Source organism: Peromyscus eremicus, chromosome 2 (genome assembly GCF_949786415.1).
Source record: "Peromyscus eremicus chromosome 2, PerEre_H2_v1, whole genome shotgun sequence".
Classification (NCBI taxonomy): Eukaryota; Metazoa; Chordata; class Mammalia; order Rodentia; family Cricetidae; genus Peromyscus; species Peromyscus eremicus.
The window spans coordinates 28222512-28237005 of NC_081417.1; the positions used below are offsets into that span (position 1 = coordinate 28222512).

Below are 14494 nucleotides of genomic sequence, written 5' to 3' on the forward strand. Positions count from 1 at the left end.
AATACACCTCCTCCAACAAGGCCACACCTCCTAATCCTTCCCAAGCAATTCCATCAACTTGGGACCAAGGATTTCAATGTATGAGCCTATGGGTACCATTCTCATTCAAACAACCACAAATCCCTTTGTTTTCTTCTTTGTTTTCTCTTTCTCTCTCTCTGTATCTGTGTGTGTGTGTGTGTGTGTGTGTGTGTGTGTGTGTGTGTAGGAGGGATGTAGATGTAATTCTGAACAGTCTTATTAAATAGGAAACACAGAGACGAATGCAGAGTTAAAAGCCCAGAGATCGAGCAGCAGCCAAGAGTTAAGACCGCCTTCTTACCCCTCGCTGTCGCTGTCGTTCTCCCCCCCCCCCCCCAGAAAAGAGACCTACTTCCTGTATGTCTGTCTTTTTATTGACTTTCTGTTCTGCCTTCTCTTTGGTTGTAAACCCAACCACATGACCTCCTTGTCACTGCCTGTCTATACATACCTCCAGGTCTCTATGGTTGGTATTGAGATTAAAGTCGTGTGTCTCCACGCTGGTGGTGTCCATGAACACACAGAGGTCTGCCTGTCATGTGATCATGCTACCACTGCCAGACTTCTGCTAAATGGTTTTTTATTAGCTCTGACCCCAAGGCACTTTTATTAACATACAAATAAAATCACATTTCAGCATAAATAAAATATTACCATAAAGGGAAGAGATAGAGAGGGAGAGAGAAAGAGAGGAAGAAAGAGATAGCTATAGGTAGATAAAGAGAGGGAAGGAGGGAGGAAGAGAGGGAGGGGGGGGGAGGGAGGACTGCCCTCCTTCCTATCTAGGCCACGCTTTTGCTTTTTTTGTTTTTGAGACAGAGCCTCATGTAGCCTAGGCTGGCCTGGAACTTGCTATATAGCCACGGATAACCTTGAACTCCTGACCCTCTTCCTGCTGTCTCCTGAGTGCTCCTACCATGCTTGGTTTTACCCTCCTGTTTTGAACTCTCTTTTTGTACCCACAGGCTCCTGTTGGCAAGTCCTGAGTGTTTTAATTTTTTAAAATTTGTCGTGTATATGTGGTTCTTCTTGGCGTTCTCCACTATTTAGCGTTTGGCTTGCTCAGCTCTGTGAGATCAATTATCGTTACTTAGCTCTGCGCACGCTCTCTGTCCTTGTGGTTTTATCACCTCACTGTAATTTAAGTAGCCTTGGGGAGGAGCCAGCATGGATATTTGCTGGGAGATACTTAAAACCACCAAGCTTTCCAAAGAGTGAATTTAATGGTATATACAGTTTATGTCAATAGAATAAATTTTAAAACTTTTGGTACTTGGTGTTTTTTTCATTGTAGCGCATGACTACAGATTTTAGAGATGAGGAGAATGAACCAGAGAAGTTCCGGTGAGAAGCCCAAGTTAGTGATGGTGTAAGTCAGGCATTTAGCGCTGACTCAGCTGTGTCTCTGGCCTCGTGGCATTGCCTTTGAGCGGTGGCATGGTGGGCCACTCAGCACTGACCCTGCACTTGCAGTCCGCCTACCCTGTCTGTGCAGGAGGAACACTGATACTTGCGAAAGCTAACCTTCATCCCTGCAACAGTGAAATGGTCTGTGAGACACTGACGCAAATCCAGGTCTGGGCATGTAGCTCCCTTGCTATATCCCTTGCCTAGCATGAGCAGTAGTCTGGATTCATTTCCAAGCACTGAAACAAAATAAGAAAAAGTATTGTTAACTATATTATCGTTGATTCTAAAATAGCTGATGACATGTATACCCTTGGGTCATCTTCAGGATAGATGGGAAAATGAGAACCCTTGTTAAGAGCAATGGTGAACGCTCAGGAGAAAAAAAAGGGGCTGTGTCTCACCTGGGCTTCCTTCCCCTCCCCCTCTCATAATAGAGGCTGATAAATACCCAGAATTCAGAGGGGCTTAAGAACATGCAAGGGGGTTAAGTGGTCTATGGCTTTTCTTAACATAGCCCAGATCAATGCTGTGAGATCGTTTCCTGTTACTACTTAGGGATTGCATGTCAGACTTCCATTAGTGTTAAGTACTCTTTCCTGCCAATACCCATTTCTGTACATTTTTAACTTCTTCATTTCATCTTCATAGTCTTTTATACACCTACGAGTAAATCAGAGAGCTATACTATTGTCTTAAGCAATTCAGTGTTAATTATACGACATTCAATAGATTTCTCTCCAAAGCTGATCTTGATTTCTTGGATCTCTTAACCTCTCAGCCCCTTGAACTTCCACAGTCCAAGTGGGGAAGGCCAGTCTTTCCCCTGGATGATGACGACTTCCAAAACTGCGCTCTGAGGTGCTTTGATTTTGATCAGTCAGCAAGTCAGGACTGCCCTAGGGCTGTGACACTTAGCAAATAAAAACACAGGATGTATAAAAATGTTGGGTGAATAATAAACAAGAATTTCCAGTAAAATAGATCACAAATACTACAGGAGATACACTAACACTAAAACAAATGAACAACCAACCTTGTTACTTACTTGAAATTCCAGTTGAAATTGGTGCCCTCTATTTTATCTGGAAACTCTAGGTTCAGGCCACTGTGAGGCCACAGCACTGGGCCCCGACTTTAGAAAATGATTACCAGTGCCTCTCTATGGGGGAGGGAGGCCTCATTTGCAAACAGATGCCCCTATTCATAACTGTCCCCTCTCTATAGACCATGACCCCTCCTCAGGCATGCATCCTGAAATCTCTTGCCTTGGTGGGCCTGCATCCACTGTCAGGACTTTTGGCCTCATTCCTAGGATAAGCTTTGTGATGGTCCCTCTGGGCTGGAAGTGTGGTCAAGAGGCAGCTGATGGTCTAATGAGGAGAGAACCAGAGAAAGCCAGGGCCTCTCCTGGTACCTGTGGTGATTTGAATAAAAATGGCCCCCAGCCAGGCGGTGGTGGTGCATGCCCTTAATCCCAGTACTCAGGAGGCAGGATCTCTGCGAGCTCAAGGCCAGCGTGGTCTACAAAGTGAGTTTCAGGACAGCCAGAGCTGAACACAGAGAAACTCTGTCATGAAAAACCAAAACTAAACCAAACCAAACCAACACCCCCCCAAATGGCCCCTATAGGCTCATAGTGAGTGTCACTATTAGGGGCTGTGGCCTTGTTAGAGTAGGTGTGGCTTTGTTGGAGGAAATGGTCACTGGTGGCGGGCTTTGGGGTCTTAGATGTTCCAGCCACACCCAGTGTGGAAGTTCACACCTGCTGCCAGCAGATCATGTTGAACTCTCAGCTCCTGCTCCAGCACCACGTCTGCCTGCACTCTGCCGTGCTTCCCATCATGATGATAATGGACTAAAACTTGGAACTGTAAGCCAGCCCCAATTACATGCTTTCCTTTGTAAGAGTTGCTGTGGTCATGATGTCTCTTCACAGTAACAGAGACCTTACTAAGTCAGACCCCTTGCTCCAAACTTCAGGGGTATCACTGCAGAAGGCATCTAGATGTCACTATATTTTGTATGCTTTCTGACAGCTTTCAGGTTGGGGAGGTATGTATGATGAGGGCAGAGTGTAGCTGGAGAGTTTTCTCTGCGGGTCCCGCCAAGCCCCAGCAGTCCGACAGCCCATTTATAAAATAAACACACAGATGCTTATATTATTTAAACTCTTTGGCCTAATGGCTCAGGCTTCTAGCTATCTAGTTCTTACATCTTAAATTAATCCATTTCTATAAATCTATACCTTGCCATGTGGCTCGTGGCTTACCGGCATCTTCACATGCTGCTTGTCATGATGGTGGCTGGCAATGTCTCCCTCTGCCTTCCTGTTCTCTCAATTCTCCTCTGTGTTAGTCCCACCTATACTTCCTGCCTGGCCACTGGCCAATCAGTGTTTTATTTATTGACCAATCAGAGCAACACATTTGACATACAGACCATCCCACAGCAGGCAGAGTACCAAATTTTCACTTGTATAATGTTTATTTTTATTTATTTATTTGGTGACAGGGCCAGGAAACAAGCCCAGGATCCTGTGTATGCTAAAATCCATCCCTATATAAATGAGCCATCCATACCAGCAGTCTATAACTTCTTTCCTATTCTCTTCAATACTTATGCTTGTTTCAGTTAATATTTTGGAAAAAAACTACTTTTTTTTTTTGTAGAGATTTCAGCAGTGAAAAACAAAGACATTTCAGCAATGGATTAGCTTATAGAAGTACCTCCCTGGATGCTGAGGCGCATGTCTGTAGTCCCAGCTACTTGTGAGGCTGATAATGGAAGATAATGAATTTGAGGCCAGCCTAGGCCACACGGTAAGATCCCGTGGAAGCCTAATGTGGGTGGGACACAGCTGTAATCCCAGGGCTCCACGCATGCTAGACAAATACTCCCCCAACTAAGCTACATCCCCCACCCCTTGTCTCTGTTTTTGAGACAGGGACTCATGGAGCCCAGGCTGACTTTAAATGTTGATGTCTCCAAATGTGACCATGGCCTCCTGATCTTACTGCCTCCATTTCTCAGTAGTGAGCCTACAGGTGTGCACCGCCATTCCAGGCTTGCAGAATAGGTCACAAAATGCCCTGATGTATCAGGGTTGCACTTGAGCCATGTAGCAGGAGCCCGAATAGCAGTGGCCTTACAAAGCAGGTATTGATCTCTCTCTGGTAGAAGCAGGTCTAGGTGACCAGGTCCTTTCTGTCCTTTGGCTCTGCCGGCCATTCCTGGCTTTCTTCCTCATATCTGCACCATGTCCATCACACCTGTAGGTAAAGGGGAAAATAATGGTCTCTCTCTCTCTTTAGACATGGTAGCCCTATGTAGACCAGGCTGGCTCCAAACTTGTGGTCCTCCTTCTGTTTGCCCAGTGCTAAAATTTTTGTTTTTCTTTTGCATGCAGCCAAGAAGGGATCTCTGTCTTTTTTTTCTAAATAGTTTCTTTGAGCTAACCTTGTCTTAGTTAGGGTTTCTGTTACTGTGAAACACCATGACCAAAAAGCAAGTTGGGGAGGAAAGGGTTTATATGACTTACACTTCAGCATTGCTGTTCATCACTGAGGGAAGTCAGGATAGGAACTCAAACAGGGCAGGATCCTAGAGGCAGGAGCTGATGCAGAGGCCATGGAGGGGTGCTGCTTTCTGGCTTGTTTCCTATGGCTTGCTCAGCCCACCTTCTTACAGAACCCAGGACCAGCAGCTCAGAGATAGCACCACCCACCGTGGGCTGGATCCTCCCCAGATGATCACTAAATGGGAAAATACCTTCCAGCTGGATCTCAGGGAAGCGTTTTCTCAGCTGAGGCTCCATCCTCTCTGATGACACATAGGCCCCAACTAGCAAACCTTGCTCATGCCTGGAGAGCTATCCCCAGCTACAAGGACTTGCCTGGGCAGTAGTTCAGCTGTGCAACACGGGGTTCCCAAACAGGAAGGAGAGCGAGAAAATTTACATACATGAACGAGTATGTAAACTCTTCAAGAGATGAGGGATAAGGCATGTCTTCTTTTTAAAAATTGAGACAGGGTCTTTCATCTTGTTATATATATTGTCCATGCTGGTCTCAAATAATACCATCTTTGTACATGCTATGCCTACATTTTAAACACTAAGCTGCATCCCCAGACATCTGTAGCTCAAATTCATTTCATATTATAAAATTTCCTTCCATGCCAAATTTACCTTCATGCGGATATATATATATATATATATATATATATATATATATATATATGTATTATATATTTACATATATACATATAAACATCACGTCCAGAGTAATGAGAATTTATTCTGAGTCAAGTATGGTTGGCTATAGCTCAGGAACACTAATTTAAGTCACCCAGATGACTTGTTCCACCTTGCAAACAGTGTTTTCCGCTCCAGCAGGTGCACAGGGGCGGAGAAAGGGGCAGTCGCGAGGCCGGAAGCCTGGGAGGAAACTTTCGGCGTCGCAAACTTGCTGGCGAAGTGCAAACGCCACCGGCTCGCAGCTGCTTGCTTGCACACAGCCTGGGCGTCCCCTTCCCTTCCCAGCCCCTCCCCGGCCTTTTCCGACCTTCTGCGCTCCTGCCCAGCGCCACCACCCGCGCCGACGTGGCGGAGCGCACAGGTCGCGGTCAGGTGGTCGGTGACGCCCGGGACCGGCTCCCGGGAGGGCGGCGCCAACGCCCGGGGTGGGGACTGCGCGGGGCGGCCGCGGGCGGAGCGCGGAGCGGTGCGGAGGAGCGCGGCGGGCGGAGGAGCGCGGCGGGCGGAGCGCCGGGAGCGAGGTGGCACAGACATGGACCGCGGCGAGCAAGGTAGGCGGTGGGAGGCTCCTGGCGGCCCCCGGGAGCCTCGGAGCGACGTCTGGGCGACCCCGACCCGGCACGCTTCGGTGGCCGCGCCTGGGAGCCACTCACGAGCGCGGAGCGGGAAAAGGGGCCGCGTCGCTGGAGCGTTGAGTGTGAGCGAGTGTGCCCCGGCGTGCTCGAGCGAGTGTGCGCGATCGCGTGCGAGTGTCCGCGAGTGTGCCCGGGAGGAGAAGGGGAGCGGGAGCCCGCGGAGGTGCTGGGATGCGCGCAGGGAGGGCCACTCAGGCAGCGCCTGGCCTCAGGGTCACCGCCGGATCCTGGAAGTGATGGCGTTCGGATGGGACCATGACTTGAGAAGACTTCCTGCCTGCCAGTTAGGATTCTTGGTGGCCTTTGAGCCCATGGCCACAGTGTTTGGATGTAGATATTCGTCATGCCAGGAGTCCTCAAACTGTAGGGTGCTGCCTGTGGGCTTGGTTGGGGGAAGGGAGCTTTCATGGTTTGGGTCTTGTTCCTAGCCAGGTGAATCGGGTTTCGTGCGCTACAGCTCTGTCTTCTTTTTCTTCGTAAGACAGCAACTCAAGTGAAATTGCCCGGAATAGAATCGTAATGGAGATGTGGCCAGAGTAGGTTATGGTTTTCAATTGAAGTATTGCCTACACTGAAGGGCTCTGCTGAGAAGCTGGTATGGATGGCAGGCTTGAGAAGAGTATGCAAATGCTGAAGAAAATGCCCAGTGTTCAGGAACCATTACTGTTGTGTACCCGGTAGAACACCTCATTTTCTGCTTACTTGCCGCTGGTGTTTGCCTTTGGTATGAGTTTCAAGCATGAATTTTTAAAAATGTAAATAAAACCGTGTTTTACTTAGAATTAATTTGTAAGATAGATTTCTTTAACCTAGTAACCCATCCTTTTATTTTCACACTCACTGTGTGCGCTTATAAGCCTTAACATACAGTATATTATATGCTCATAAGTTTGCCACTCGTGTATGTGTACACACGCACACATGCTGTCTAGATTTTGGCTTTTGGGGGTTACAACGTGTGTTCCCTCTTTGAGCCTGTGTGCTTGGCTGAGTTAACAGGTAACTTGCCCTTTGTAGGTCAATGAGTTAGTAAGTTTGTGTTAGAAAACCCCAGGACACCTTTATAAACCAGCATTATTTCATCTGACTTTTCATGCACACTGTGTCAGGGTACGTATGTGTGTGTGTGTGTGTGTGCTCTATGCGTGTTTGTGTGTGGACCTGTTTGTGCATCGCCACGTTTAACATACTGATGTTTTTAGGTAACAGCTTGCGACTTTCAAGTGCGCTAGATGGCCGTTTGGTTTAGGTGTCTGGGTGGCTGTTGTAATGGAGGATGTGTTTTCGCCCAGCAGCTGTCTCAGCCCCTGGTGCCACTGCAGCATTCCAGCAGGCTAATGCACTCTGTGTGGTTTTTATAGGACTTGCTTTTTAAAGTTCCTAATGCTAGGACTTGTAAAGGGAGTCTTTACAATGTTCAAGTGTTTTCTGTGAGTGACATACTTCCTTGGCATGCTCTCATGGTTTTCAGTTGGGGCACTCTGTCCCCTTGGAGAGTGTGGGATCCCCAGGTCCTTGGGGGAAGGCCAGTTGCCTTATTCTTGCTAGGATTTCCTTTTACCTTTGTGACAGGCCTCCGGCCTGTCTCATCAGCCAGACCCCAGGGAACTTAGGTACTCAGCAAGGCACAGTCCTCAACAGTGATGCCTGAGATGCAAAGGGCCTGGGCAACTGCTTCCAGCTGCCAACCTCTGTCTCCCTGGTTCCTTTTTCGGTCTCTTGCTTCCTGCTTCCTTTTTCTCTTTCTTTCCTACTTCCTTTTCTCTGTGATAAGGCTGTGTTGGGCGGGGCAGATAACTTTACCTGTAAAGGGCCTTTGAACAGGCAGTGTAGGTGCGTCTGCCTTAGAGGACCTGATGGGATGCCTGGCTTCTTGTGAAGGGCTGGGAGTGAGATGTGCAGGTTTAAATCTGATGTTCACTAGCAAACTGTTGGATGGGATGGAGTAGCAAACTGTGATTGTGTCTTTAATTGTGAGATTTTTTAAAAAAATATTCCAGTCTAAATTAGAAACTGTTTGGATTTACTTTTTCTTTTTCTTTCTTTCTTTTCTTCCCTTCCTTCCTTCCTTCCTTCCTTCCTTCCTTCCTTCCTTCCTTCCTTCCTTCCTTCCCCCCTTCCTCCCTCCCTTCCTTCCTTCCTTTCTTTCTCTCTTTTTTTTTTTTTTTGAGACAGGGTTTCTCTGTGTTGCCCTGCCTGTCCTGGAACTCGCTTGGTAGACTAGGCTGGCCTTGACTTTACAGAGATCCCCCTGCCTCTGCCTCCTGAGTGCTGGGACTAAAGGCAAGCGCCACTGCCACCACCACCAGCTGGATTTACATTTTATATGCTTGAAGTTTTCATAACATTTGTCCCTTAGAACATCACCAACGGAAGTTTAGCTGTGAAGTTACATGCCCCTTTCTTGTCTTATATGAACTCTCCTGAAAAGGTCTTAAATTTCCTTGTATGATGGTGCCCCAAATCTATCTTTTGCTACTGATCTTCTTAACGGACCTTATAAGCTTTAAAACGGAACCCATTTCTGTCATGTTCCTTGGTACTTTGTAGTGTGTGGCCCAGGTTCTACCGTTTTTCTACTTTCTGTTTAGACTTTGGGTGTCCTGCTTTCCTTCTGTTTCAAGGGCTCTCAAAACCACCTCCAGCTGCATACTGCCTTTCAAGCGTTCTTGGGCAGTGAGCTGGGCACAGGAAACTTAACGTGTATGGGGTTTCCTACCACTGTGCCCCTTGCTGACTGGAGCATGCCTTGTGTGAAAACAAAGCTCCCCCCCCCCCCCCCCCGTCTCTTTTACGGGACTGAATAAATAAATATGCCAGGACTCCCTCCCTTACGTCAGTAAGAGCCTCGGCATTGGGCACTGTAATCCGGCAGTGGCAGTGACCCACCTACTGAGCATGGCATTAGTTTCAATAAAATAGTATTTTGAAGGGAAAGAGGAGCAGTTGCCAGGGCTAGAAACCCGAGGAGAAGAGACTGTAGGGAAGGAACAATGGACTGATGGGTTGTTATTATTTAACCATTTAGCCTTAGAGAGAGCACAAATCTGGGATGTCATTTAATTAAAAGCAGAGTGGGTTTAGAAAAGAATGGATAACCCAGAGGGTCTGCTCGGGCGCCATCGGGAGTGACCTGCCCAGGCAGGTTGTTGCTCGGCACCCTCCATTGCCATATGGTGTTCGTGGATATCTTTGTTAGTTTTCCTCCACTTCCTGCTTTTATTTTTTATTTTTTTTGTGACAGCCTGCCTGGTCCCAAGGGGAAAAGCTGAGTAGTGGGAGTGGCTGTGGTCTCTTAGCAGATTCTTTAAACAGAATAATCTCCGCATGTAATAAAAACAGATAGCAGATATCCACAGTTCAGCAGCTCAAAGCAGAACAAAGCAGCGCCCAGTCCCCCTGGTCCGGTGAGGGGCCTTGTGCTGCAGGCTAAGCCCATTATATAGTCTCGTGGGGTTAATTTGCTGCTTTAACTGTTGACAGTTGTAAAATCTCTCCTTTGAGACTCTCCCAAACTTTATTTAAACTGGCTGGGTACCAGCTGGACAGATACCATAGTTTTTACATTTTTAATTTAAAAAAGGGATCAAAGGATTTGTTGGTTGATTGGTTGATTGATCTAGACAGGGTCTTGCTAGGTAGCTCAGGCTGGCCTAGAACTTGCAATCTTTCTGACTGTGTGCTGGGGTCATAGATGTCGGTCACTATACCTGTTGACTCAGGGTACTTAAGTTGTTAGTGAAAGTTGGAAAAAAAAAGAATATTAAGATCTAAAAATACATTTTTTGGTACTATAATAGTTTATTTTAGGAAAAGTAGAAACATGGAAGAAGAAAAAGGAAATAAAACTTGTTTTTCTTTGGCTGGGGCTGCTGCGTGATCCTGGGTCGGGGATGGAACCCAGGTAAGGGCTCTAACGGTGAGCCATGTACGCAGCTTCCTCGTTTGCTGTGTGTGTGTGTGTGTGTGTGTGTGTGTGTGTGTGTGTGTGTGTGCTCGGAGGCCAGAGACAGACAGGTGGTTAGTCTCTCTCCACTTTACATAAAGGCTCGCACTGACCCAGCAGCTCAGCGTTTTAGCCAGACTGGTGAGCTCCTGGAATTTACCTGTCTCTGTCCCCGTGTTGGAGTCGCAGGCTTTGGCAGTGACTTTGCTTTTCACATGGGTGCTGTTTTCTTGTTGTTGTTGTTTGTTTTTGTTTTTCGAGACAAGGTTTCTCTGTGTAGCCCAGGCTACCCTGAAACTTGCTCCATAGATCAGGCTGGCCTTGAACTCAGAGATCTTCCCATCTCTGCTTCCGAGTGCTGGGATTAAAGGCGTGCACTACCACCACTCAGTAAGTACTGGGGTTTGAACTCAGGTCTCATGCAAGACAAGCACTTTTGCCGACTGAGCCATTTCCTTAGCTCTTTATGTTTTTGGAAAGAAGTCTCTTCCAGCCCTGAGCTGACCTTAAACTCCTTGTCCTCTTACCCGTACCTCCCAAATACCACCAAGCCTGGCCATATTTTTATTTTCAAGGCCATTTGGACATGCTTGTTGGTAGATATCCTGTTTCGTATCCAAGATAGGCGATGTTTAACTTGTTTCTCATTGATAGGCATTTAAATGTTGTGTGTGGAAGAGTTTCTCGCTATGTAGACCAGGTTGTCCTCGAACTCATGGAGATCCTCCTGCATTTGGCGTGTGATGTGACTGGGCAGTAACAAGTTTGTCAGCATTTGGACCTCCCTTCTTTGTGTCTATCTGTTCCTTTGCATCTGATATGGAGAGGACATCTTTCATGGGAGCATCATCTTATTTCAGGAAGAAAAGATGGGGCCAGAATGCCCTCTAGCACCTACTGCTACTCAGTTTGTTTAGCTCATAACAATAAGTTGCTTCCAATGAAATTGGCTCCCACAGGCTCATATATTGGATACCTAGTCTCTAGTACCTATACTGTTGGGGGGCGGGGTGTCAGGAGGTGTGGTCTTGTTGTAGGAGGTGTGGCCTTGTTGGAGGAGGTGTGGCTTTGTTGGAGGAGGTGTGGCCCTGGGAGTGGGCTTTGAAGTTTCAAAAGCCCATGCCAGGCCCAGTCTCTCTTCTCCCTCTCTCCCTGTCTCTCTCCCCCTTTTTCTCCCTCTCTCCCCCTCCCTCCAAGTCCCCCTCTTGCTCTAGCTCTTGCCTGTGGATCAGGATCACTGCCCACGTGCCATGCCTGCCAGCCTGCGACCATGTTCCCCACCTTGATGATAATGGACTAGCCCTCTGAAACTGTAGGCAAGCCCCTAATGTCTTCCTTTATAAGTTGCCTTGGCTATGGTGTCTCTTCACAGCAACAGAACAGTGACTTAGCCAGAGGTAGCCTGCTTGGGGGTGCTGTGCCCTGAGCTGGGCTTTTCCTACTGGAGCAAACTGGAGCAAATACATGTGTGTGCCTCATGCCTGTAGGGAGAATTCTTAGAAGAGTATGACTGTTCACTTTGGATTGTGCCAAATCCTGCTCCATGGAAATAGTGCCAGTTATTCCACTGGTGTGTGTGAGCGTCTGCTTCCCCACACCATGTGGTCAGGGTGTTCTTGCACATTTTCAGCTTTACTTATCTCACAAAAGAATGATGACTAGTCGTCCTCTCTTCCCCCCACTTCCCCTCACCATCTACCTCCATCTCCTCTTCTTCTCCACACTCTCCCCTTCTTTATTTGGAGAACAAGGTCTCACCAAGTAGCCCACATTGGCCTCCTTTGTGGTAAGCCTGCTGCCTCAGTCTCAGCCGTGAACCACCACACCTGGCTGATGTCTTTTTCTGACAGGGAAGTGGCTGCACTTCTTGGGATGTGCTTAACATTTTTTTTTTTTTTTTTTTTTTTTTTTGGTTTTTCGAGACAGGGTTTCTCTGTGTAGCTTTGCGCCTTTTCCTGGAACTCACTTGGTAGCCCAGGCTGGCCTCGAACTCACAGAGATCCGCCTGGCTCTGCCTCCCGAGTGCTGGGATTAAAGGCGTGCGCCACCACCGCCCGGCTGGGATGTGCTTAACATTTATATTTCACTTTCGGCAAAACGTTCGGCTGTAATCGTTGCTATTTTGGGTTGTTGTGCTGTTTGTATTTCCCGGCCTTGTTCTGTGAAGTGCGGCCTTCTGTCCGTGATATGAGATGGTGTTTGCTTTTCCTAGTTTGCAGTCCCTTCTCTGACTTCATGGTGATTTTTCTTTTTCCAAGCAGAAATACTAAGAAATGATCCTTTTCATTTATAGCCTCTAGCTTATGAATCATTCCTAGAAATGCCTTCTTCACTTGGACTTTATGTTTTGATGGTTTTATTTTTTACATTTAAATCTTCCATCCATCTGGAGTTTATTTTTTTTTTAATTTATTTTTATTTCATGTGTACCCATTTGCCTGCATAAATATCTGTGTGAAGGTGTCAGATCACCTGGAACTGGAGTTACAGGCAGTTGTGAGCTGCCATGTGGGTGCTGGGAGTTGAACTCAGGTCCTCTGGAAAAGCAGCCAGTGCTCTTAACTGCTGAGCCATCTGTCTGTCTCTCCAGGCCTCATCTGGAGTCTATTTTAATCGGAGGTGTGAAGTTAGAATTTCAACACCTCAACACTTCAACCCCGCCCCCCAAGTTGGCTGCCCAGCCACCCAACGCCACTGCTTGCCCAGTGGTTCCTCTCTTGTCAGACACTGAATTCTTAGGTCATTTTTTCCTGCTTGATTTGCGTGTTCACGGACAGCAGCTAACCTCACAAGATGTGCTCATGCTGTGAGAGGCACGTCTCCCTCAGTGTTCTTCCATTTTGTGTCCTTTGCTGTCCGACTTTTCCTTTACTGCTCTTACCAGATTTGATTTCCAAATGAATATTGAGGTTAACCTGCCCAGTGACCTGAACGGAAATGCCATCAGTTTATCCCTTTTTCTTAGCAGTAGAAACTGCTCTGCTTTCTCCTCATTCCCTTTCTCTGCCTTTTTTCTTTCCCTCTCCCTCCCCCTCCCTCCCTCTCTCTCTCACTCCCTCCCTTCCTCTCTCCCTTTCTCCCCCTCCCTCTCTCCCTCCCTCCCTCCCTTCCTCCTTCCCTCCTTCCTCCATTTCTTTCTCCTGTCTTTCTTACTATGCAGCTCAGGATGGTCTTGATCTCATGATCCTCTCAAGCACTAGGATTATAGGAATGCTGTAGCATACACAGCTTAGTCTGTGGTTCTTTTTTTTTTTTTTTAAATTGAATACCTTGAATAATCTTTGTCAGGATCATACTATGTGTATAATTTGTTTTGAATGCTATTAGATAATAAGGAATTTGCCACAGTTTTGAAAACAAATGCTGGTTTTTATGGCTTCACTGTTCTAGTGGTATGGGTAGGAATGGAATCCTCCTTTAGATGGCATGTACCATTGTCTCCTCCTTTAAGAGTTAACCCAGTTGGGTTGGTTTAGCATCTGGCCAAGGCACCATTCCTCACAAAGGCAGCTCCACCTTAAGCTGTCTGAAGAGTGGGAGGAATAATTACCCCTTTAATGAGATGATGTGCTTTTCTCCCACAGTTCCAGGCTTTTCTGCTGCTGCCCCTGGTCCCAGCCAGTGTTCCCTTGGGTCTGCCAGACTGCCTGCGTCCCAGCACAGAAAGGCATAATTTCCCTTTTCTTCTGTCTCCCTCTTTCTTTGGAGCACTGGCTAGAACGTGTGTGTGTGTGTGTGTGTGTGTGTGTGTGTGTATGATATATATATATATCATACATATATATATATATATATGATATATATATGATATATATTTTATGTTACTTTGGGCCTTTTCACCCTTTCTTTACTGCTTCCTTCCCTGTCATGTGGTTGCTCCTTTGCCAACGTGGCTGACCTCCATGATGGTTTAACCAAAACATCATGGCTTTCTCTCTCCCTTGCTTCATCTTTCTCCACCGGTGGCTGCTGAGATTTCCAGCTTGCCTACCCTGGGGTTTTCTTGGAAACTCTAGTAGGAAGAAGCCGTTTTTAAATTCTTGTATTAACGAGAGTAAGAACCCCAAGAGGTGACCTTGATTTCCTTGCTGTCACATGGTGACCATGAGGGGACTCCTAGAAATTACCGGTGACACTGGCATTGGTATGTTGACATGACTGTCTCTGCTGTTAATGGGTTGTATTCCATTTTCATTATTACAAATAATGCTGTAAGAGAAGTTGCCA

At 46.9% G+C, this 14494-nt stretch overlaps 1 protein-coding gene across 1 annotated transcript in view; it reads left to right on the forward strand.

The window, feature by feature from the left end:
• Positions 1–6143: 6143 nt before the first annotated feature.
• The window catches only part of Tpd52 (tumor protein D52), a 91110-nt gene continuing 82759 nt past the window's right edge, over positions 6144–14494 (forward strand). Inside the window, exon 1 of the mRNA XM_059253955.1 lies at positions 6144–6237. Within this exon, the coding sequence (XP_059109938.1) occupies positions 6219–6237 (19 nt within the window). The 5' untranslated portion in view covers positions 6144–6218. The remainder of the gene's footprint in view (positions 6238–14494) is intronic.